The 23,553-nt window shown below is 34.5% G+C and overlaps 1 protein-coding gene across 4 annotated transcripts in view; it reads right to left on the reverse strand.

The window, feature by feature from the left end:
- Positions 1–23,553, reverse strand: part of KIF2A (kinesin family member 2A) — a 56,822-nt gene that overhangs the window by 29,373 nt on the left and 3,896 nt on the right. For all 4 annotated transcript variants that reach the window (XM_079144435.1, XM_079144436.1, XM_079144433.1 and 1 more), the window contains exons 2-3: positions 1,642–1,736; positions 665–784 (exon numbers count right to left, since the gene is read on the reverse strand). In XM_079144435.1, the coding sequence (XP_079000561.1) occupies positions 665–784; positions 1,642–1,736 (215 nt within the window). The remainder of the gene's footprint in view (positions 1–664; positions 785–1,641; positions 1,737–23,553) is intronic.

The raw sequence follows: 23,553 nt of genomic DNA on the forward strand, positions 1-23,553 counted from the left end.
GGATCTCTTATTCTTCCAAATCAATTTCATGATTGCTTTCTGTATTTCTATGCGGTACATCATTGGGATTTTATTTGGAATTGCATTGAATTTGTACAGCACTTTTGGTAGTATGGCCATTTTGACAATATTAATTCTGCCTATCCAAGAACATGGGAGATCTTTACATCTTCTAAATTTTCTTTAATTTCTTTCTTTAGTGTTCTGTAGTTTTTACTGTAGAAGTCTTTCACCTCTTTTGTTAGATTGATTCCCAAGTATTTTTTTTTAAACTACTGTGAATGGGGTTATCTTCCTTTAATATAAGTAGCAGAATCAACTTCATAAGACTATTAGGGTAGGTATTCATTACTCATAATAAAGTTATTTTTGTCAAAGTCATATGTGTTTATTCATTCAACAAACACAAAAGGTTTTGACTTCTATGTTCTTTGAAGCTATTAGTCTCAGAAAAAATCCTAATTAGGCAAGGAATTTCTTTGCACTTATCTAATGATTATCAGAACTGTGAATTAGACAAATCCAATCCATGAAAGTCTATGTTTTCCATGGATGTGGACGATGGAAGGAACTTTTTTAAAACATATTCACAGTCTACCAACTGCAGACCTGAAGACACACACACATATACATATACTCCCTGTTATAAATTTTCATCACTAACCTTTACGATTTTGTTTACTTTGGCTGAAGATGTTGAAGGTGGAGGTATTTCTGGACTGGGTTCAATTTCTTCATCAGGTACAAGGTCGGGGTTAAGTGAAAAGATGCTTTCCAGATCAATCTGTTTAAAAAACACACACGTTATAAGAAGGTATTTTGACAATTAACCTTTTCTTTTTCAAATGATTTATACACAGTAAACAAATTATTTCAACATGAGTAGCATTGCTTTGCAAACTAGATTGTTTAGAATAATTCATGTTTTAAGTATCTCAAAAAAAACATTTTATTTAAATATTCAATTATATTTTCATAATTTATTTAATATGTACTGATGGCCACTTAGGTTATGTGTAAGTTTTTAACACCATCACCCACATGACCATGTACTCACCACAGCCCCAGCCCTTATTATTTTTGAGACAGGGTCTAAGTTGCTTAGGGTCTTGGCTAAGTTGCTGAGGCTGGCCTCTAACGTGGTTCTCCTGCTTCAGCCTCCAGAGTCTCTGCATATATACTATTGATTATGTGAACTGCTACTAGCATAGTGACCAACAAAACAACATAATTAACTTACAGCAACTTTGAAATTTTGTGAGCTGGGTTACAATAATAAATTTTTATCTAATAATTAACAGGACATGTGCAATCATATAAGATATGTAAGAAAAACCTAGTTTTCTTTGAGTGAAAAAATTTAATCATTTGACAGTTTTTATGAAATGACAAAGAATACATGTGCTATATAAAAATAATATATTTTTGTTTTATTTTACATTCAGGATTTTTTTTAATTTTTTTGGTGGTATTGGACATTAACCCAGGGGCGGTTTACCACTGAGTTACACCCCCAGTCCTTGTGATCCTCCTGCCTCAGCTTCTGGAGTTGCTGGGATTATAGGTATGTGCTACCATACCCAGCTACATTAAGAATCTTGATAGCAGGACTAGAAATAAAATTTAACCCAGTGATCATACCTCTTTCCCTTTCGTATCTCCATTTTCTATCCATTCAACAGTTACACTTTCATTATCTTCGTTTAAAGATGTTACCATTGCTTGGTGTATTCGGCCTAAGCAGGAAAAAAATGTACACTTTTAAAGCAACGAATAATGGTATTCCTAAATGTTGTCATATTATAATGTGCAATTTTACACACACTATTCTGTCTTTCTTACAAGGGAGTTCCACAGACTCTCAGGATTAGGGAAGGGTTTTGTCCACAAGGTCATAAAATCATCTGTTACTTGCTAAATGCAGAACTAGGGATACTGAATGAGAACAAACACTTTATTTTCAGTATATCTGCTAAAGAGTTATGTAGTGACACTGAAGGCCTAGGATTTCATACTGTTAAACAGCTTTAATCATGAGAAAGTTTCCTTACTACGTGTCAAAAATAACTAGGACACAGAAATGCAAAAGTCAATTTTTAATACTATTAAAAAATATTTTCACTTAAAAAACACATCGTACACTGTGCAACACTGTATATGCAATTTCACTGTGATGAAATTTTTAAATAGAGAAAGGGAATTTGAGTCAAAAAAGGCTGGGAAATACTAATCTAAAATGTCCTCTTCTACACGTTGCCTCTCTAAATCTATCCTCCTTACTTTTCCTACAGTCTTTCCATATATAGAAACAGGATATTATAAATGCACTCAATTTGTTTTCCCCAACTTAACAGTTTGAGCATCTTACCTATTAATAAGTACAGAAAAATAAATCCTTGGGGTCTCTAGAATTTACCTTAAAATAATTTGTATCTCTTTAAATATCTAAAAACAAATAAGACATCATTGTATTATATTAAGGAATATGATATCTTAAAAGATAATGTTGGCATTGTAAAAACATGATTAAGTAGTATGTATGACATTTCTGTCAATCACTACCTTTTTCTATATGTTTATATAAAAATATGCAGAATAAATAATCTTGTAATAATTCAAATATTAAGGATGTAACCACAATTAATACACTGATGCTACTTTTCAAGTACAATTGAGTGGTTATCTCTTCATGATTATATATGTATAAACAGACCTATTAATTCAAACATCTGCCTAGTATTATATAAAACAAATGAATTAGAATTTAACTTTAAGATTAATAATGCTTAGCACTTAAGATATAGAGGAATGGGTCTTATTGTTGGAATGTAAATGAAGGTGATTTGGAAATGTTTAACTTAGTAAGGAAAGTTAAATTCCCTATCTTTTTCTTGTAGTACTATAATTTCTCCCAACCTGTTTCCAAATATTCTGTCCTTCAATCTGTTCTCCACACATCAAACAAAACATTCTTGGTTAAAAACTAATTCATATTATATTATTCCTTTGCTCAGAACCTTCTAATAGTTCCCCAACTCAGAGTAAAAAAATCAATGGCTTTTTTTTTTTTTTTTTTTTTTTTTTTTGCGGTGCTGGGGATCAAACCCAGAGCCTTGTGCTTACAAGGCAAGCACTCTACTGACTGAGCTATCTCCCCAGCCCATCAATGGCTTTTTCATGATCTATACAAAAGCCCTACATAACCTAATACCTCATAAGTTGTGACCCCATTCATCTCCTTAGAGTAATTCTGGGGCAGGGGGACCCATCTTGGGTGAAAGACTTAAAAGTGAAAAGCAAGAGAGTAAATGGTGCCACATACTGAGGTAAATGGACATTACAAGAAGAAAGTATTAGAGATAGAGGGAGATGATAAACCACAAAATTATTGGGAGGAATCAAAAGGAAGACACTTAAAAAGAAATCAAATAATTCTTATTACAATTTGATTTGGAGAGAAGAAATTAGGTAAATAACCAAAAGTGGTTATGTGTCAGTTATAGCCCCTGAGAACTGAGACAAGAGCACAAGAGGAAGAAGAAAAAAGATTAGGCACAGAAAACTTTCAGACCATGATGCAGATCTGAAACCTATGAAAGCAAAGGTAAGAAGCAGCAAGACTGAGTAGAAAAATCCTCAGACCTAGATGTAGATCCATCAAAGTCTTGGGAGCCTTGCAGCAAAGACTGCCCACTATGAGTCCTGTACAGGACTTAAATCAACATGCCAAATTACCCATACCAAGCTCTGTTGCTGGCGAGAGACTTCCAAGACTTCAATCCAAAAGATAAGGATCCTGAAGCTACTAACAAGTGCATGCTAGCAGTTACTTATTCTCTCCAGAACTAAAGGAAAAGTTCTTTAGAACTTTGAGATACGTCCATGCAGTGCATCTACACAGTTGCAAAAAGATATGAGTCGGAAAGAAAATGAGTTTAACTGATAGTAAAAATTAAAAGTGGACCCAGAGAGCCCTAAGAAGCCATGCAGAGGAAAACCTCATCACTATCACAATCTAGGAGGAGCTACCATTGCTCTATCAAGCCCTGCATCACCATCTCCACTGTATGAATAGTGGGGCTGAGACTCAGTAGGTAACATCATTAGCAGGAACAATATTACTGCAACAAAAGTATCAGGAAAAATGAAAAGGATTTAATAGAAGACATTAATACGGTTTCATCACAGAAAGGAAGTTCCTGAGTCCAAGGAAGATGTGTTTGAATACCAGACTACTCTAAAGCAGGAATGGAGAGGTTATAGTGGAGGTTTTTGAAGAAAAAAGTATGCAGATGGGCCTGTGTGCAATTAGCAAGAGAATTATCACAATACTGAGAATGGAGTAAAATGTGCACATTCTGAAAAGCAAGACTAATAATATCTTTCCTACTGTTGAGCATCTACTACAGTATTCCAACCTTCAAAAGAAGGAATAATTTGGTGTATTAATAACTACAGGGTAAAAAAGCAGATTATTAGAGCATAATATGTATTAAGACTATATGTCATAATTTCAGATACTTTAACCTCCAAAGACAACATAGCATGATTGAAAACAAGAGGATAAAGAAAATCAAGGAGAAGCACCCAGCATTCACTGTTTCCTTGATATGAGAACATCTATCACTTCAACTGTCAAAGCAGACACCCAGAAAGTTAACAAAGTCAAAAAGAATTTGATTTACCAGTTATGACTCAACTCTGCAGACTATGCAGGACAGAAGAAAGAACATGTTGCCTCATCCAATTTACTTATCCAATAAGAACAAATAAATACAAAATTCCACTAATAAGAAATGAATAAAATGGCTGGAACCAAATGGAGTCTTAGGTGTTGCTTTTTGACAGGTGATCAGATAACTATAAATATCAGAACTACTCGTATAACATGGGACTTTAATTTTCACCAAATGTCTCTAAAAAAAATGTTGTTTAAAAATAACTCAACTGGGCTGGGGTTGTAGTTCAATGCCTAGCATATGTGAGGCACTGGGTTCGATCCCCAGAACCACATAAGTAAATAAAGGTATTGTGTCCATCTGCAACTAAAAATATTTTTAAAAACCCCCAACTTTTCTCAATACAACTAAAGGTTTTAAATTGTTTTATAGATGGTTTTCAGTTGAGATACACAGGTATCTTTTTTAAAAAAAATATTTTTAGTTGTAGATGGACATAACACCTTTATTTTATTTATTTATATGTGGTGCTGAGGATTGCACCCAGTGCCTCACACCTACTAGGCAAGCCTCTACCACTGGGCTACAACCCCAAACTACAAGTATCTTTTTAATTGTAATAAAAATGTATAATTTATTTTTTAAAGTCAAAAGCTAGAACCTGTTAGCAAAAATATTAAATAATAAAGAAGATTTTAAGGTATTTTACAGGAAAATATCACAATGTAGTAACAATATGTAAGCGAAACAGGAAAGTATGGAGGCAGGATGACTGGGAAAATGATAGGACCATAGGTATTATGAGATATCCGAAGTCTCAACTGTTAATAGTAGTAACATTCCAGTGTTAGTGAGACTTACTAGGGATATAGAACTATAAGCTCAGAAACAAATCAGGATTGGAAACATCTTTCCCTAGGACCTAGGACAATCTTCCTATGTGGACTTCCCAATACTGTACCTTTCTCTGATCCATTTGAGAAAATTCCTGTATCTTCCCTCTCTATTTTATTATGAATTTTATCATATGCTCCCACAATAAAAAATACAGTAGAGCAAACATCTGTGCTTCCAACACCACTCAGGTTAAGAAACAATAGTTTTGTTGTTCCTGCCCTGCCTGGTCTTTTGAGATGGGGTCTTGCTATCTTGCCCAGGCTGGCCTGGAACCCTTGGACTCAAAGCACTCCTCCTGCCTCAGTCTCCTGAGTAACTGGGACTATAGGTGCATGCCATGGTGCCCAAAGGAAAACCTCATGTTTCCTTCTCCCTAACTGAATCTCCCTCTCTTCTTTTTCCCCTGACATTTGAGATTAAATCATAATCTGGCATTACTTTTTTTTAAATTTTAATGTTTTACCACTTATAACACACACAAAAATCTAAACACTTAAAACTATGTCTAAACAGTATCTAAATGGATTAACAGTCTTTTAAGACTTACTTCTTTTGCTCAACACTATTTTCTGAGACTCACATTGTATATGTAGTATGTATGGTAAGCTCTTTTGCACTGCAATAGCATATTTCATTGCACAAATATGCCAAGGCTTGCTTCTCAGACGATTTGACTAAGTACTCCCAGCATCCCAGCTGTGGCTCAATGTCCCTCAGTGCAACTTGGGCCACTACTCTGGAGGACACAGGCCATGAGCCTTGAAGGTATCTATATATGGTGCTAATTCTACAGATATACAGAATGCAAGCACTATAATGGCAGCCTCCACCTAGATTTCAAGGGATGTATCAAACTGCCTGAGAACCCAGCTAGAGTCATGCCACAAGGAAAGAGGTACCGAAGAGTCTCCTAAAGTTGTTGGAGTGGGACGGCTGCCAGGACCCCAGGTCAGTAGAGCAACCAGCAGAATGCAACACCTGGGAAAGCTGCAGGTACCAGCACACAACTCCAATCTGAGAGAGCAGTCATGTGAGTTGAGCCCAGCAAATTCAGGAAGACAGGGACTTCTGAGGCCTTGAGGTCCAACCCTCACCCCAGTATGTCCAGGAAGAAGTATATGGAGTAAAAGATTATTTTGAAGCTTCAATCTTTAATGTCAACCCTGCTGGTTTTAAACTTGCTGGAGGCAGGTTACTCCTTTTCTTCTTCTCTATAAATCTCCCTCTGGAATGAGAATTTTTACTCTATAACTGTTTCATCATTCTGTTTTGGTCATAGGTAACTTGTCTTGATTTTACATGTACAGGGCTAGAAGAAGTGATTTTGAGACCACTGAAATTGAATGACTGTATTTTATATGTGAGAAGGACCATTGTTTTGAGAGGCCAGGATTGAATGCTATGAGGGAATATGGTTTTAGCCACTGAAACTCATGTTGAGGCTTAATTCCTCAAAGCAGAGCATTCGGAGGTAGGGGCCTAGTGGGAGGGTCAGGTCATGGAGGTGGGACCCTCATGGAATAGATTAATGCCAGCTTTTGGGAGGAAGTTCTCACTCTCCCAGGAGTTACCACTAGAGTGGTAATTATGAAGCAATAGTTCAGTTTCCTTAGCCTTCTTGCATCTACGTGCCCTTGATTTTCTACCATGCATATTGAAGCAGCATGAGGACCTTACCAGAAGTTGTCCAATGTTGGCCTTTTAGCCTCCAAAAATAGAAATATAAGAAAAATAAACCTCTTTTCTGTATAAGTTATCCAGACTTAGTTATTCTGATATACCAGTAGACAACAGACTAAGACAAAGTTTTAATCATATGCACGGAAAACTATTTTTTGACCTGGTGTGTTTCTCCTAAATGTTCAGTCTCTCATGCCTATTGAGCCCCTTGTTTTGCCTAGTGCTGAATGAATCCCAAAATATTATTTAAAAAAAAAAGTTGCAAGAAACAATAGAATGGGAAAAAGGCAATTATAATGGAAAAAAAAGATTTTAATTGCGTATACATCTAATTTGATCTTATTTTTTGCTAGTTGAGCAAACATAACAGCAATTTACTTATATGTACATGAATGACAGTATCAGTTTGGGTTCATGACTAATGCACTCCTATTTTTTCCCCATTTAAAATGAACACAAATAGGAGCCCAATCAGCATCTTTACTTACCTAATTTTTAGAAACAGCTTATTGACCTCAATGGGACATGCCTGTGTATTGTTTAAAAACAGGAACTAACAGGTTTCTGCTGAGAACCAGTAAGATTTTCAAATATATTAAATCACTATAATTCTCAGAAGAAAAAAAAAATCTCCAGGTCTAAGTTCAAACACTTGACTGTTTTAAAAAAACAAAAATGTCATTTCATACAGTTCAACCTAATGCAAAAAGTAAACTTCACCCCTGAGTTAAATGTACAGGTAATTTATAAAAACATCATCTGCTAAATCAAAGAATATATAATAAATTTTTTTTTTTTAAATCACAGACCTTTTTCAAAGTCATTTTAAATTTCATTTATTTTTGAAAATATCTTTATATATGATTTAAGTCTCAGCTTCTTGTTATGGTGAAATTGAAGGAAAAATTCAGATCTCAGCTTTTAAACATGGTAGCAAATATTAAGACAAATAATTTTTTAAAATAAGAAAACTGCTATAGTTGGGCAACTCCTGTAATCCCAGAGGCATGGCAAGGGAGGCTGAGACAAAAGGATCGTGAGTTCAAAGCCAGTCTCAGCAAAAACAAGGTGCTAAGCAACTCAGTGAGATCCTGTCTCTACATAAAATACAAAACAGGGCTAGGGATATGGCTCAGTGGTCCAGTGCCCTGAGTTCAATCTCTGCACAACAAACAAAAAAACTACTATAACTGATCAGAAGAAAATATACTCAAATTCAAGCCACCTCTGTCCCAGTTAACAAAAGTAAAATACATGGATTCCATATTTCAAGACTTTCTAATCTTTAAAGTTAAGATAGTTACTTAAATTGATATCACTGCCATTTAATTTCCCATAAGAATTAATATATGTATTGAGCTGTCATAAACAAGTATTACACATTGACAATTGCCTTTTGGTCTCTGAAAACAGGATCCTATTATATGTTTCCTAGTTCACAGCTGAATTCACAGCAGCTGTGAGGCTAAGAAATGCCAGCAACCAATTAGGCTGGCATAAACCTTGTCTAGCATATAAAGTGTAATTTGGTTGCAAATGTAGGAGACAAGAGCCAAAATAAACCAGCCAAGAATACTAATAAAATTCAGTGCAAGTATTTAAAAACCAGAATACGCAATACCTAACAAATGTACACATTTTATTAAAAGATTACTATTAGAACATTACAACAAATATGAAAAAAATCAATTATTTTCAGATCCAAGATGCTTTTAGACTGCAGCTGTTTCTTACATACCTAGAATCACAAACTCAATGTTTTGTTTTCTTTTTTTCTTATTAGCCTAATCAGAAAGTTGGGGTAGGTTTACATGAGTATACATAAGACAAATCTTCCCCAAAAGTGAACATTTTTACCTTTCTCTTAAGATATTTCTAAAAATTTTCTTTGTTCTCACTTTAAAAATATTAAAATCTTCATAAAAAATTTCAAAACCTATATGTAATGCCTAACAAAACTAAATGATTACTAAAAGTAAAACCTGAATTCCAAAGTTGTTTATCATGATTCATAAGCCCTATAACATTGTTAAAATCTAATGGTTTTGCTTAAAGTATGACAGCTTTTAAAATATGACAAAAACCAAAGATTTATCATTCTTAAATACAACATAAAAAATTTACACATACTCTGGAAAAAAAACAGTCACTGGTGACTTGTGTATATACAGTCAAATAATGAAAATGAACACAAAAATCTAGCGTATATGCCAATAAATTTAAATTAGGTTATCTCATGTATCTATTCTTGATTAAAGTCTTTAATAATCCCTTCTCAGTTTTCAATCACAATACTACTCCATAAATTGAAAGGATTTTGGTATGGACTTTTAAAAAATAAACTAAAGTCTATTATCTTTCTCTCAAGCAGGGAATAAGAAGGAAAACATCCATAAATATATATTCTCAGATCAAAGAAGTAAATTTTATTATTTTATAAAAATTCACAGTAAAATTTTATAATTCACACTTTCAGACCTGGTGCCAGAGGGTGAATAAAATACACATGCCTACTCAAAGTATTTGGAAAACAGATATCTGAAAGAAGTACTTTCTTTCAAGTCAGTCCCTACCAGAACAGAATCCTGATAAACTATCTTAGAACACACTGACCTCAAAACTTTTGCCACTTTATATCACATAACTGATTAGAAACTATCTTAATAGGTTTCTCATTTTTCTTAATTATTACATAAAATATTAACTTCAATTAATTGTATATTTAGTTTTAAGAACCAAGAGCAGTGTAGACTGCAAAATCAAAAATTTAAGTGCTTCTTTCCAAGAAGTGTCATAGCAAAATGTTATGTTAATAAGGCTTTTTTGATATGAGGAGGTCTGTTTCAAGATTGTCTTTTAAAGCAGATATAATTCCTTTCAAGTTATTAAAATGATTCTAAAGAAACATGAGAATAACCTACCTCAAATTTTACAATAAATGATCTAATATAACTGTAAAATGGGGGAACACTCATTGTCAAATAGTGTTTTAAAACAGAAGAACTAAATATAGTAAACGTGCTACAAAAAGCATTATTTTAAAAATGGAGGGCTGGGGAGATAGCTCAGTTGGTAGAATTCTTGCCTCGCAAACACAAGGCCCTGGGTTCAATCCCCAGAATCACAAAAAAAAAAAAAAAAAAAAAAAAAAAAAAAGGAAGACACTGCTAACTACAGAAACATTCATATGTTTTATCTTGGCTTTGCCAAATACCTTAAAGTCATTTATAATTTATTTATATTCTAACAGCAAATATTGATCTTTTCCTAGATGCTACTTATCAGTAAAAGAGGAAAATGAAGGACTTTGATGATTTGTCAGAGATGTTAAACAGCAGAAATGGGTAGCAAATCTAGCAGAACCAAACTCTCAAACTGAAATTCAGGTTTTGCTACCTAATCTATGAAGTGATGAAAAGAATCCTTAATGAGGACTATGTAAGCATTACACCTTCTTCAACAGTTTTGGTGGAACAAGGAGCTATTAGAGGAGACCATAAATGCTTCAGCTGACACTGGGAACAGTGCTGTTGCTGTTTAGTAAACCCCTAGGGAGTGGGACTTCGTCAAACATAGAGACTTTTCTGTTTTGGTTTCTCACACTTATGATATTATTGTTTATAACTATATTAAAAAGCCCTAGCATTTCCTTTCTTAGGATTTAAACACAAAAGATGAAATTTTGTAACTAGGAGGAAGAAAGGGGAATGATGCAGCTTAGATTTTTATGAAGAAAATACAACTTTAAAAATGGAACAAACTTTACTCATACTACATACACACTGAATTTTCAGATTTGAACATCAGTCCAGTGTTTTGTAAAGGGATATAAAAATTTAATACTTCTCGGGCTGGAGTTGTGGCTCAGAGATAGAGCACTTGCCTCGCATGTGTGAGGCACTGGGTTTGATTCTCAACGCCACATATAAATAAATAAAAATAAAGGTTCATCAACAATAAAAGAAAAAATTTTTTTTAAAAATTTAATACTTCTCAGTTCCTCTGGGGTGAGAGGAAAATTTCAGATTTGTTTGGGTTTTTGATTGCTGAACCATGCTACACTCTTAACAATTTGGATAGAATTATCATTTAGCCCACACTGCAGCTCTTTTGAAAAGTTCCATTCTGAACTGGCATAAGGCAATAAGAAAAACATCACAAAGGGGTTATGTTACCATTTAAAAATATAAAATCATTATGGTTTCACAATACTATTTTGTACATTTGGAGTTCAGACAGGAGAGGATCAAAAAATTGTCCAAAATCACTTGTAAAGAGAAATAAAAACAAATTCTAAAGCCATTGTGCTATGGTTTATGATTCTAGTTGAAATAATGAAAACCTAAAATCACAGCACTAAAAACCCACTTCATGAAATTTATTAACTAAAGTTTATTAAATAAATCTCAATACATGTAAATTCAATTAAAAGGATATTCTTCATACTCAATTCCCTTGGGTGATAGAATAGCAGAGTTTTATAGTTGTGGTGCTAAAACAAGTCTTTGCTTATGGTCCAATGTTTTGCAGAACTGTCTTTCACAGAAGTTCTGCTGGATATACTATGCAATGTTATCTAATTGCTCCCTGGCTTAAATTCTTACTCAAAAGGGAATTCCACACCAGTACAGCTGTGCTATTCTATGAACTTTCCATAGCTACAAGTAGATACTGTAGTCTCTTATATTTAAATGTACTCTAACAATAGATAGGGATCTTATGGGAAATTTTAGTCAGTGTAAATTTACTACTTTTTCCAGTACTTTGTCATCACAATTCCTGCTACCCTCCAGCAATGGAATCCTATGATGCCGTAACTTTTGAGCGAAGGTAATTTCTAATCCCAGTGCTGGCCAATTTGAATTAGGACAATTGGTGAGCACTCCGTTAATTTTTTTTTTTTTTTTTTTTTTTTTTTTTTTTTGGGGGTGCTGGGGATCGAACCCAGGGCCTTGTGCTTGCAAGGCAAGCACCCTACCAACTGAGCTATCTCCCCAGCCCCAAGTTTTTTTTTTTTTTTTAATCACTAGAGTAAAATATGGAATTATCAAATTCAGTATGGTCAGAGCAAAGGTACAAAGGAGAATGGAGTCACAGAAGCTCAGTGTGCAGACAAAGGCTAAAATCACAATATAAGTTTTGATCTGCACATATCAAGTCTGAGGTATCTTAAGCTTGTGAACTGTCAACACACAGATCACACATTATTAACAGGGTGATAATGCCCCAAATGGGGTGTTCTTCAGGGGCAGAAGTCTAAGATATTACAATGGTTTATGGCCCACCAAAGGGCCATAGCAAGTAACAGGGTGGGAAAAAAAAAAGTCATAAAGAGCTTTTGGGTGGAGCAATTATGAAAACAGGTTTGCAAAAACACTGATGTAGATGGTATTTGAGGCAATGAAAGTGGATATGAGCACCAAGAAGAGCGCAGGCAGAAGTCCTGGTTTTCAATGTATAAAGAGGTCAGACAGTTCATGAGACAAGCAAAAGAGATCCAGCAATTGCCAGAAAGAAGAACCAGGAGGATAGTCCTAGAAACCAAATGAAGAAGGGATATGAAAGAAAAGAATGTGAATTAACTGCCAAATCCTGCTAATAAATCAAACAAAATAATAGTAATGCCTAAAAGTGAAAGTGGAGTCAAGAGGTATTGCTTTGTTGTTGTTTTTGAAGAGGAGAAATAACTTTCCAATATGTTGACAGAAATGATTCAGTAGAGGGGGGAAAAAACTGATTATGCAGAAAAAACAGACCAATTACAATGGTGACTTCGGGCAGGTAAATGAGGACAGGATCCAGCACACAAGTAGAAGAAATGGGCCTAAAATAGAAACAGCATATCCATAGTAATAAGTAATAAGGAATGTGGAGATATAGGCATAGATGCTGGTAGTTCAGTAGATGTAGTAGGCTTTTTTTTCTGGTTTCTCTATTTCACAGTGGTGAAAAAACAGCACACAGAATAGTCATCTACTAAACCTGAGTGAGTCAAAATATTTCTCCAAGGAATGAAGGATGTTGTGATGTCTATGGGGTTTCTACCTAGAGAAATCAGATATATGTTGTCTTTATTAATAAATATAAGGAATGCAGAAAATATGGAAATACTGATATAATGGCAATGGACTCCATTTTTGGTAACTACAATACTGGCAGGAAATCCATGTGATAACATCCAAAAGGCAGATCGGAACCTCAAAAGAAAGATTAGGTCTGCAGAAGCTTTTATAAAACAATTTTTATTTTTTAAAAACTCAAACTATTATGAAAAATAAAAAATTGCACAACATATGATATACCACCCCTATTCAGCTTCACTAATTTTCAACAAATGACTACTGCCACTCTTCCCATCACTCCGACTGGGTTATTTTGAAACAAATCCCAGATATTATGTCCATTCATCCATATTTACTTCAATATATACAAAATGTTTAGGGTTTTTAAGACTTTTCTTTTTAAAACCCCATTTCTAATGCATTTATTTTTCCCTCTTTTCCACAAATGGTGTTTTTTCTTTTTAGTAAATTAAAACATCACTGACTTGTTCTAAAATAACATTAAAAATCATACAAAACTAAAACATTCATTCACCACAGTTAGAGTTTCCATTTCACAAACACCTTATGATTGGTTTGGGGGTGTACTTATTATGGTCTCTAAAACCTGATACATTGTACCCAAAACAGGAAGGAGGCAACCTTCCCCCACCTTTAACTCTGTTAATAAAAACAGATGACTTCAAGACCAGGATTTAAGTGGAGTCCAAGGTTTCATTCACCCTGCACCAATATTTGTACTTGCTAACAAATGCAAAACTAATTGGTTTTCTATGTTAAAAGATCAAGAATGAACATTAAGATCAAGGAAGAAGATGTGTAAACAGCTTAGGTAATATAGTTTACAAAGAGGGACTATAGAAAGACATAAAAGTAGGTCTCGACTTGGATTATATGGTTTCTAGATGTAACAAAAGCACAGACTAAAGAAAATACACATGCCCATGCACGCCCCCCCACACACACACAAATGGTTAATGAACACATGCCAAGATGCTAAACATCTGTAGTCAATAGGGAAATGAAAATCAAAACCACAATGAAATGCCACTTCATACTTAGTAGTATGGCTACAGTTAATTAAGAGACAAACTGGGGGTGTAGATCAGTGGTAGAATGTGTGTTTAGCATTTGAGACCCTGGGTTCGATCTCTATTATGCCGAAAAAAAAAATTTGGGGGTGAGGGATGTGGAGAAGCTAGAACCCTCAAATAGTATTGACTATTAGTGCGGATATACACTGGTATAGCTACTTCTTTGGAAAACATTATGGCAGGTCTTCAATTATATATCCCAACAGAAGATATGGCCACATAAACATCTGTATGTGACTGCAATTCATGATAGCCAAAAAATCTTGAAACAATTCAAATGTCCATAAATTGATGAATGGGTGAGATGGAATATTATTCAGTCATAAAAAGTAAAACATTGAAACATGCTACAACACAGATAAATTTTAGGAATGAATTATACTAGGTGAAAGAAGCTAACAAGGCTACACATAGTATGGTTTTGGTTTTTTGTTTACTTGGGGGTTCTGCTGGTCTTCTGCAGTGCTAGGTATTGAGTTCAGGATCTACAGTATGGTAAGCAAGCTCTCTTATCACTGAGCTACACTCCAAGTCCTATTTTGTTTATATGTGATGTCCAGATCAGGCAAATTTACAAGAAAGGAAAGTTGATTAGTGATGCCTGAGGCTGGAGTTGAGAATACAGAGTTTTATCTGGGGTGATGAAAACATCTAAAATTGGACAGTGGTAATAGTCATAAAACTGCATGAATACACTAAAAAAAAAGTCACTGAATTGTACATTTGAAACAGCATAAAGTTGCTCAAGTTTTTTATATGTATTTTATATTTTAGTTGTAGTTGGACCCAATACCTTTATTTTATTTATTTATTTATTTTTATGTGGTGTTGAAGATTGAACCCAGTGCCTTGCATATGCTAGGTGAGTGATCTCCACAGCGGGGCCACAAACCCAGGCTGCTTGAGTTTATTAGTTCAAAAATTATACTGCTTATTTTTCAAAAATTTTAATTGAAAAAATCACTTTTTTCTTATAACCAGGCACAGTGTATGATGTTTGTTTTTCTATATTGGCTATCACAGTAAACTGTGAGTTTTAAAAAAACCTAAAACTTGTATGTTTTCCATTATATAGTTGTGCTTCACGAACTTTTTTACAAAACCTGGTGTTATCTCTTATATACCAGTTAAATTTATAAAAACATACAGACATAGTCTGTACTCCATAATCCAAGCTAGTAAATCTCAAAAACGCATATCACTATGTGGACAAGGATAGGAAGACACAAGTTTTTCAGAGATGGGAAGGTAAATTCATACTCTTTGGAAGGCAAATAGGCAAGCTACATCAAAAAACTACACAATTCTGTAACCCAGCAATTCTCCCTCTTGAACGCTATCCTACACATATAATCATATATGTATGTATAAAATGACAATAGCAAGATCATTCAATGCAGTACTGGTTGTACAGAAACTACAAATCAGGCAAATGCAATAAGACTGGTTAATTAAATTTTGGTACAGTTAGTACTAAAATAAAATGCACCTATGAGAAAGAATGAGGCTATTATTTAAGTGCTCAAAAGTTGTCCGAGGGCTGGGGCTGTAGCTCAGTGGTAGAGCACTTGGCTCAACCATGCGAGGCACTGGGTTCAATCCTCAGTACTACCACATAAAAAATAATAAGATATTGTGTCTATCTACAACTAAAAAATATTTAAAAAGAAAAAGGTTGTCCAAGATATCATTAAATGAAAATAAAATTAAGAGCCACATATATACACCATCTATAATGAAAAGATGTATATTTACACCTATGTACGCTACATGCAGATATACATATGCAAACATACATTTACTTGAACATGAAAACAAAAGCTCTTACTAATAAATGAGAAGTTACAGTACTGTCTGCTTCTTAAAAGGAGAAGGGGGGGGGGGGGGGGGGGGGGGTAGGACACAGAATAAAGACTTTCCCGTAAGTATATATGCCCTTTTTGAACTTTCTTGTTAAACCCAAGACTATACTGCTACTCACACAGGTAATTAAGTTTAAAAAGAAAACTTAATGTGTACATTAAGAGTAGTGATACACACCTTGTCGTACTCTAGATGTCTGGAGGATGAAAAACACAAATTAATTCTTTAGAATGTCAAAAACTTCATGAATAGATTAGAGAAAATGCAGTACCATTAGTTCATTTAATCACTGTTTAGCAAAGAGCTAACTTATGAAGTGCGTAGAAGCCCTGTGCTCGGCAATGTGCATATAGCAGAAGCTGAGTCTGACCAGACACATTCACACAGATTATACAATCTCAGATAATACAATCTCATATATATTTTGAGAAAATAGCAGACTCAAGATCATGTAGAGCAGGAAACTCATTATAGACTAGAGAAACTAAGGAAGGATGAAATGTTTAACGAAGGCAAAAAGAAACCACATTTAGCTGGGTTAGCTGGAAGTAGTGGAGTGTTCTAAGAAAGTTCAGTATGTCTGGAGTAGTGTGCCTCAAATAAGTGGTGAGAATGAGACTGGAAAGAAGTCAGATTGTTCAGGATTACTCAGAAACAGTAATTAACCAAAGATGAAAAGTTAAATTAAGAGAACTTCATGACAGGATATGAGATTGAGAGAGTACCAACAATCAAGGAAAACACCTAGTTTCTAAGTTACAATAGGATAGATGAAAGTGATTAGAAATGCTTAAGTAGACCTGAAGACATTTTGGAAAGAATGAATTTAAGGCGTTCAAGAGACACTGAAATGGAGATATTCAGTAATTTATTAGATATACAAACAGTACACATCTGCAGCTACCCTAAGCCAAAAAGAAGCATAAAACTGTGACAAGTACTTCAGGGTTAGGACCAAGCCCTGAGGCATACCAACACTTAGGGAATGGAGAAAGACCCACCTATAAAGATTAGAAAGAAAAGGTTGGAGGAAAAGGAAGAAGACAAATTCTTCTTAACTTTTTATTAGGTGATGCCTCTTAATAGAAACCCCAAAGAGATATAAGATTAAAAGTAATGTATCACTCTTAATAAAACTGAAACTCAAACAGTATGTAAAGAAAATATCTAGGGCCATGTTACAGTCAACTCTCAATATCAACTATAATTGAAAAAAAAAATGTAAAGACACAGCCAATACATTTCAAACAAGTTTATAAAAATAAAGATCAACAAATCTGGACAGGTCCCCAAATCAATTTATTATATCAGCAGATGTTTAACCAGTTGCCATAACCTAACATTTTCCTTACAATATCACTGCTCACCTACTAAGAAGCATCCTTTCACATGACAGCATTTCTTCCTGTCTAAACTTAGTCTAGTGAAGACTAGAATTTATTTTCCAATGAAATTATAAAGCCACACAGCACTTTTTGAGAGCAATAGCTGTTTAATATTTTTTTCTATCTGCCATAGTAAACTTTTTAGGGAAAAGCCTTTTTTCCTTCAAAGACCTCAGATGAAGGGACATGTTAACAGTCATCTAGCAAATACTAGTTGGATTAATTAAAACACCTGAAAGCAAACTATACCCCAGAGAGGAAACTGAAAGCATTACATACTTAATGATATGACTTCCAATGCCTGGAACAGCTATAATATACAAAAGAACTGTAAAAGGAATTAGAGTGTAGAGGACTTTGGAGACAATCTATGTTTCAAACTCACAGTTGCTATTTACTTGGTGTATGGCTTTGGAAAAGTCAATATCCTTACTGTAACAGTTAAAAGTTTTGACCAGTATTTCATCAAGGAGCTATCTGTGGTTAAATTCCCTCACTAATTAGGACCTCTAATTTGTCCTTCTTTCCTAAAAACATTACAGATAAATCATTATATCCACATCTCTTTAGTAGTCCGTGGCAAATTATAGGATTAACACTACTACCAAAACAAACAGAAAACTGGGTTCAATCCCCAGAACCATTAAAAAAAAAAGTTTAATGTTTGTATCCTAATTCACTTCTCATGGCATGAAACAATTAGATTTCATGTGCAAATCTTATAGCAGAAAATCCCTACTGTTTAACTAGAATGGGTAAGTTCCTATTTAAATTCAGCCTTAGTTGATACTTCCATACAGCACTGCTTGGACATTAATCAGAGCATGTGAACTATAAACTCATTAAATCCATGGGCTGAATAAAGAAACGAGCTAAGGTTACCAAGCACATCTGAATCCTTCTCATTGCATTACAGCTCATTTAAAAATTATTATTGTTGGCACACCCTAAATCTCTTATGTGGTCCAAAGGCTACACATGTCAAAAATGAAGAACAAATATTTAATTGCATAGTTGATCTTAACTCTTAAAATATTATAAATTCTTGCAGACACCCTTCCATTTTTTTTAAGTTCACAGCAAAAATGAGTGGCATATACAGATATTTCCCATATTATCTCCTTCCATAGAAATACACACAACCTTCCTTACTGTCAATATCCCACACTAGGTACTTCTGTTACAAATGATGAACCTACATTGACACATCATCATAACCCATGAACCTTAGCTTAAATTGGGGTTCATTCTTGGTGTTGTACCTTCTACGAGTTTTGGCAAGGTTTAATGACACATTGTCATTACAGTATCATACCAATTAATTCCACTGCCTCAAAATCCTCTTTGCTCTGTCTACTCATCCCTTGAGTATACTTTTTTATATATATCTTTATTTATTTTTATGTGACACTAAGGATCGAACTGAGTGCCTCATACATGCAAGGCAAGAGATTTATCACTGACCTACAATCCCAGTCCATTGTCTATCCCTTTTTAAGTCCTAAATTGCAAGTAGCAGTTATGAGACTATAAACACTGAAATAATTGGCTTTCGGAATCTTGAGAATGCAAAAGGGAAGGTAGGTTCGGGAGGAGAAAAAGAAAAAAAACGGGTAAAAAATAAGAGCAGGAAAAAGTTGAGAGCAGCCACTCTTTTGGAGGGAGTGGGGTTGCTGGGGATTAACACAATGCCTACAGCATACTAGCAGGCACTCCACCATTGAGTTACACATCTAGCCCCCAGCTTCAAGAATCAAAATACTTCATCCCCTAAAATAGCTGAAGCCAAATTCTTTAAGTACTATTTTTCCTTTCCATTACATTCCAGAAATTCTCAATCTTAAGGCGAAACAGTTATAACACAAGTAAATTCTTGCTGCGAGTAAACATTTACTGGAACTGCCCTATACCTTAAAGGCACACTTACTTTCCAGATATTAGAGGCAAAAAGAGCCTGAGTTGGATAGTCTTGAAATTACATTGTACACAGGCTCTATGGTCCTCTACACTGTATTCATGAATAGGATTAGCTTGATTAAACAGAACCAAATAGATTTTACAACCTACACTTAGACTCTACCAATGTGAAATCCATTCCTTTCCAACTCATCTGTTCTTTGCCACCACATAACATCAATTTCTTTTGCAGTGTGTTCTGCACTCAGCTGTTCCTAATTATTTGTTCACTCTCCCAGACTGATGCAATCTTCGCCATGCTAGCTCTCATATTCAGTACTACTTTCCCTCTAATCTACCACTAATCACTAGCTAACTCCTATTACCACTCTTAAGAGATTAAGTCCTACAGTAGTTTCCAAGTGTCCTAGAAATTAATTCCAAGATTCTTACCTTACCTTTGTTTACAAGTCTTTAATAAATACCCCAGAGATTACCCTGTACCTTCCTATCTTCTTCATCTTTCACCTCCCCACCTGTTTTAAAGGCCCTTTACCTAACAGCCCTGTTTCTAGCTCAAGAACTTCTACCTCATTGTGTGCCAAAAACAGAATGTCTCCTTCCCCGCAAGACAATCAATCTATTGGTCATCTTCCTCCCACTATTTAAACTTCATTCTTCATAAAGTCTTGTCAGGTTACTTCCTTTAGGAAATACTACTTTTCCTAAAATAATGGATTACAATACTGACTGAAGACTGGAATCAATATGTGTGAGGCTGTTTCTCTTCTATAAAATAGGAAAGATAATGTCTAGCTTCTTTTAAAAAGTAAAATTAATGTATTTAGCAAAATAACTGGCTTTTAAGGGGCACAAATGTTAAATCTCTTCAGTTATCAAGACTAAGAACTGGACTTTTAAACAAATCAAGTAGCAGTGTGGAAAATAAAAGCTGAGTGAGGCTAAGTAGGTAACTGTTGGCTAAGAATTATGATCAAAAGGGAAATTCTGAGTGCATTTAGGAAAATTCACCATATATATGTCCTCTCTTGAATCTGTCTTTCCTTTAAAAATTTTTACACAGGTGAAAAGTGGTTAAAAGACATAACAAAACCAATAAAAACATGAAGGAAAAGTCTTTAAGAGTAATTAAAATAGCTTGGGAGACACCAGATTCTTATAGTCCTTTGGTCATAAGATGCAAGGTGATTATTCCCAAATTACACATAAATACCAGTAGTGTGTAGGGTAGTTATATCTGTTTTTATGTTCCACATCCTTGGTCTCTGTGTCTATAATCATTTCTAACCCAGAATACCTAGAAAGAAACCTGCTCAGGGGAATGGTCTGCCAGAAACTTACAAGAGTAAACTTTGTTCCTTTTGATATCAATGCAGAGGTTAAAGTTATAACTCAAATGGATATTAGAAGCTGGCACAGTGGCACACCTATAATCCTATAATCCTAACTGCTTAGAATGCTGAGGCAGGAGGATCATGAGTTCAAAGCCAGCCTCAGCAACTTAGCAAGGCTCTAAGCAACTCAGTGAAACCCTGTCTCTAAATAAAAATACAAAAAAGGGCTGGGGATGTGGCTCAGTGGTTAAGTGCCTCTGAGTTCAATCCCTGGTACAAAAAAAAAAAAATTAAAAAAGGATATTAGAGGGTATAAAATAGGCTGATGGTGACAAATAATGCTAATTTCATCTGACTGACAGAAGTTATCAGAACTATACATTAAGAAGAATTCTGAGGTCAAATATGAGTTCTCAAGAAAGCCCAGCATGAAGAAGATGACCTATAACTTACAAGTCTGACTAAAGAGCCTAAACCTAAGAAGGGAAGTGGTAATGATGTACCCATAGAATGGCTTACTTCTATCAATACTAATCAAATTATGTTTAGATCATTTATTCCTTTGTGAGAGCAGAAACTATTTTTGCCTTATTCTTTTTTGGTATCACCAACATCTCTCAGAATGTCTGATATGTAGGCATTAAGCTGTTAATAAAAGTGTATTTAATGAAACCTTCAAAAAAAAAAAAAAAAAACAAATATGAGACCACATTACTTTGATATGCCATAATCATTTAAGGTCTACACTCCAAAACACCCACACCTAGTAAATAGCCTTCTACTGGGAGTTTTATTATACTGCATAAAGAGAAAAACAGGTAGCACCAAAAATGAGAAAGGCCTAAGGCAAGATCATATTTGGAAGCAGGCCTTTTAAAAAGAATGCCTACTTACTCATTTTTCTATGGGAAGATGGCAAAATGTTAACAGTTAACCAACAATGAGATGATTCCCCATTTCCTTTTATGTTGTTTTCATTAGATGAGATCCTAATACCCATGAACATCAATTTATTTAGCATTCTAGATTAATTACATGGCACAGCAACTATATGTAATCAAGCATAAAACATTTAGTATGGTGAAATTCTAAGGACTATTTTCACTTATGCATTATAAAGATTGAGTAACCCTCATTTGAAATGCTTGGGATCAAAAATGTTTCAGATTTTGGAACATGTGCAAATACATGAGGAGATATACTGGAGATAAGATTCAAGTCTAAAAATGAAATTCATTTGTTTCATATACATTTAATATACAGAGCCTGCAGGCCAATTTATACAATATTTTTTATGTGCCTGAATTTTAACTGTGATACAAGACCAGGTGTGGAATTTCCACTTGTTGCACTGCATTATGGTAGGTACTCAAAAAGTTTCAAATTTCAAAGCATTTTAGATTTAAAAAGTTTCAGATTAGAGATGCTAAACCTATCATACAAATATTACTTTAATTAAAAAAGCTGATGTATGATGGAAGGACAACCAAACCTGTATTTGCTCCCCAAGTAAAACAGAGGAATAAAATTTAGTTTTATTCAGGGTTTTCAGCTAAGAATGATGATCTATTTTTAAGCTTGATAATGGTGATTTCAAAATAAACAAATTACCTTAAATATTATTTTAGGTTACAGAGGTTACAAAATCAAAAGCAGGTACCTGAAACTAAGAATTGTTTGCAAAAGATTAATGTTAATGACACATGTACTTGTGACTAGAAAGGGTCTGAATCCCCCATTGTTCTGAATCTTCCACACTCACAACCTTTCTCTATAGAAGCAGATACATGCTTAGCTGGTTCTTTGCTCTTTTCACTTTTCTTTCCTTTAATTATCACAAAGAACAAATTGATATGTAGCCTTTCCCTACAAATCTGTCATAAGAACCAAGTGGCTAGACAATGAATTCTGGTTTTCTGTGGCACTTTTAACAAGCAACAAGTCACTGCCTATTGAAAAAGGTTTTAAAACCGTAAGACTGCTAAATCTTGACCTTTATAGTTAATAAAATGTCAGAATTGAATATGATTTCACCGATTTGGTAAATTTAAGCTGTTATAAATTGGTAGTTGTCTAAGCTTGTTTGGTAATTGTGGAAAAAATTCACTACAGGGGCTTATGTATCTCAAAAAGAAAATTAACATTTTAGTATATTACTTCAGACCATCATCAGCAAACATTCACCAGTCCTGGAAAGAGCTACAAGTGAAAAGATTTAGGCTTTGGCCCAGGCTACATCCCTAAGGAGGCATGTGAGCAAACAATACAACCTCATATTCTACACCTGTAAACAATAAATGTACTACCTTCCTACCCTGCTTACTTCACAGGGTTCCTGTGTGGATACAACAGATCACATATTTGGAAGCACCTGGAAAACTATGCCCAACAAATATGTACCTGGAACCATTTTCACCCTCTTCATCAAGCAAAAGGGAATTATTACTCCACAAATTTCCCTATCCTATTCTACCCCCATATCGGCCACATAACTAAAAAAAAAACAAGTGTACTGCTATGTGGTCCATTTTTTATTACCTGAATTCAGAGTCTATTCTTCAGAAGCCTATAAAATGACATGTCAAGATGAGCTGACAGAATAATAAATGTGGAAAAGCACATCGAGAATTAGTCCATTTAAT

The sequence above is a fragment of the Sciurus vulgaris genome, assembly GCF_902686455.1.
Source record: "Sciurus vulgaris genome assembly, chromosome: 6".
Taxonomy (NCBI): Eukaryota; Metazoa; Chordata; class Mammalia; order Rodentia; family Sciuridae; genus Sciurus; species Sciurus vulgaris.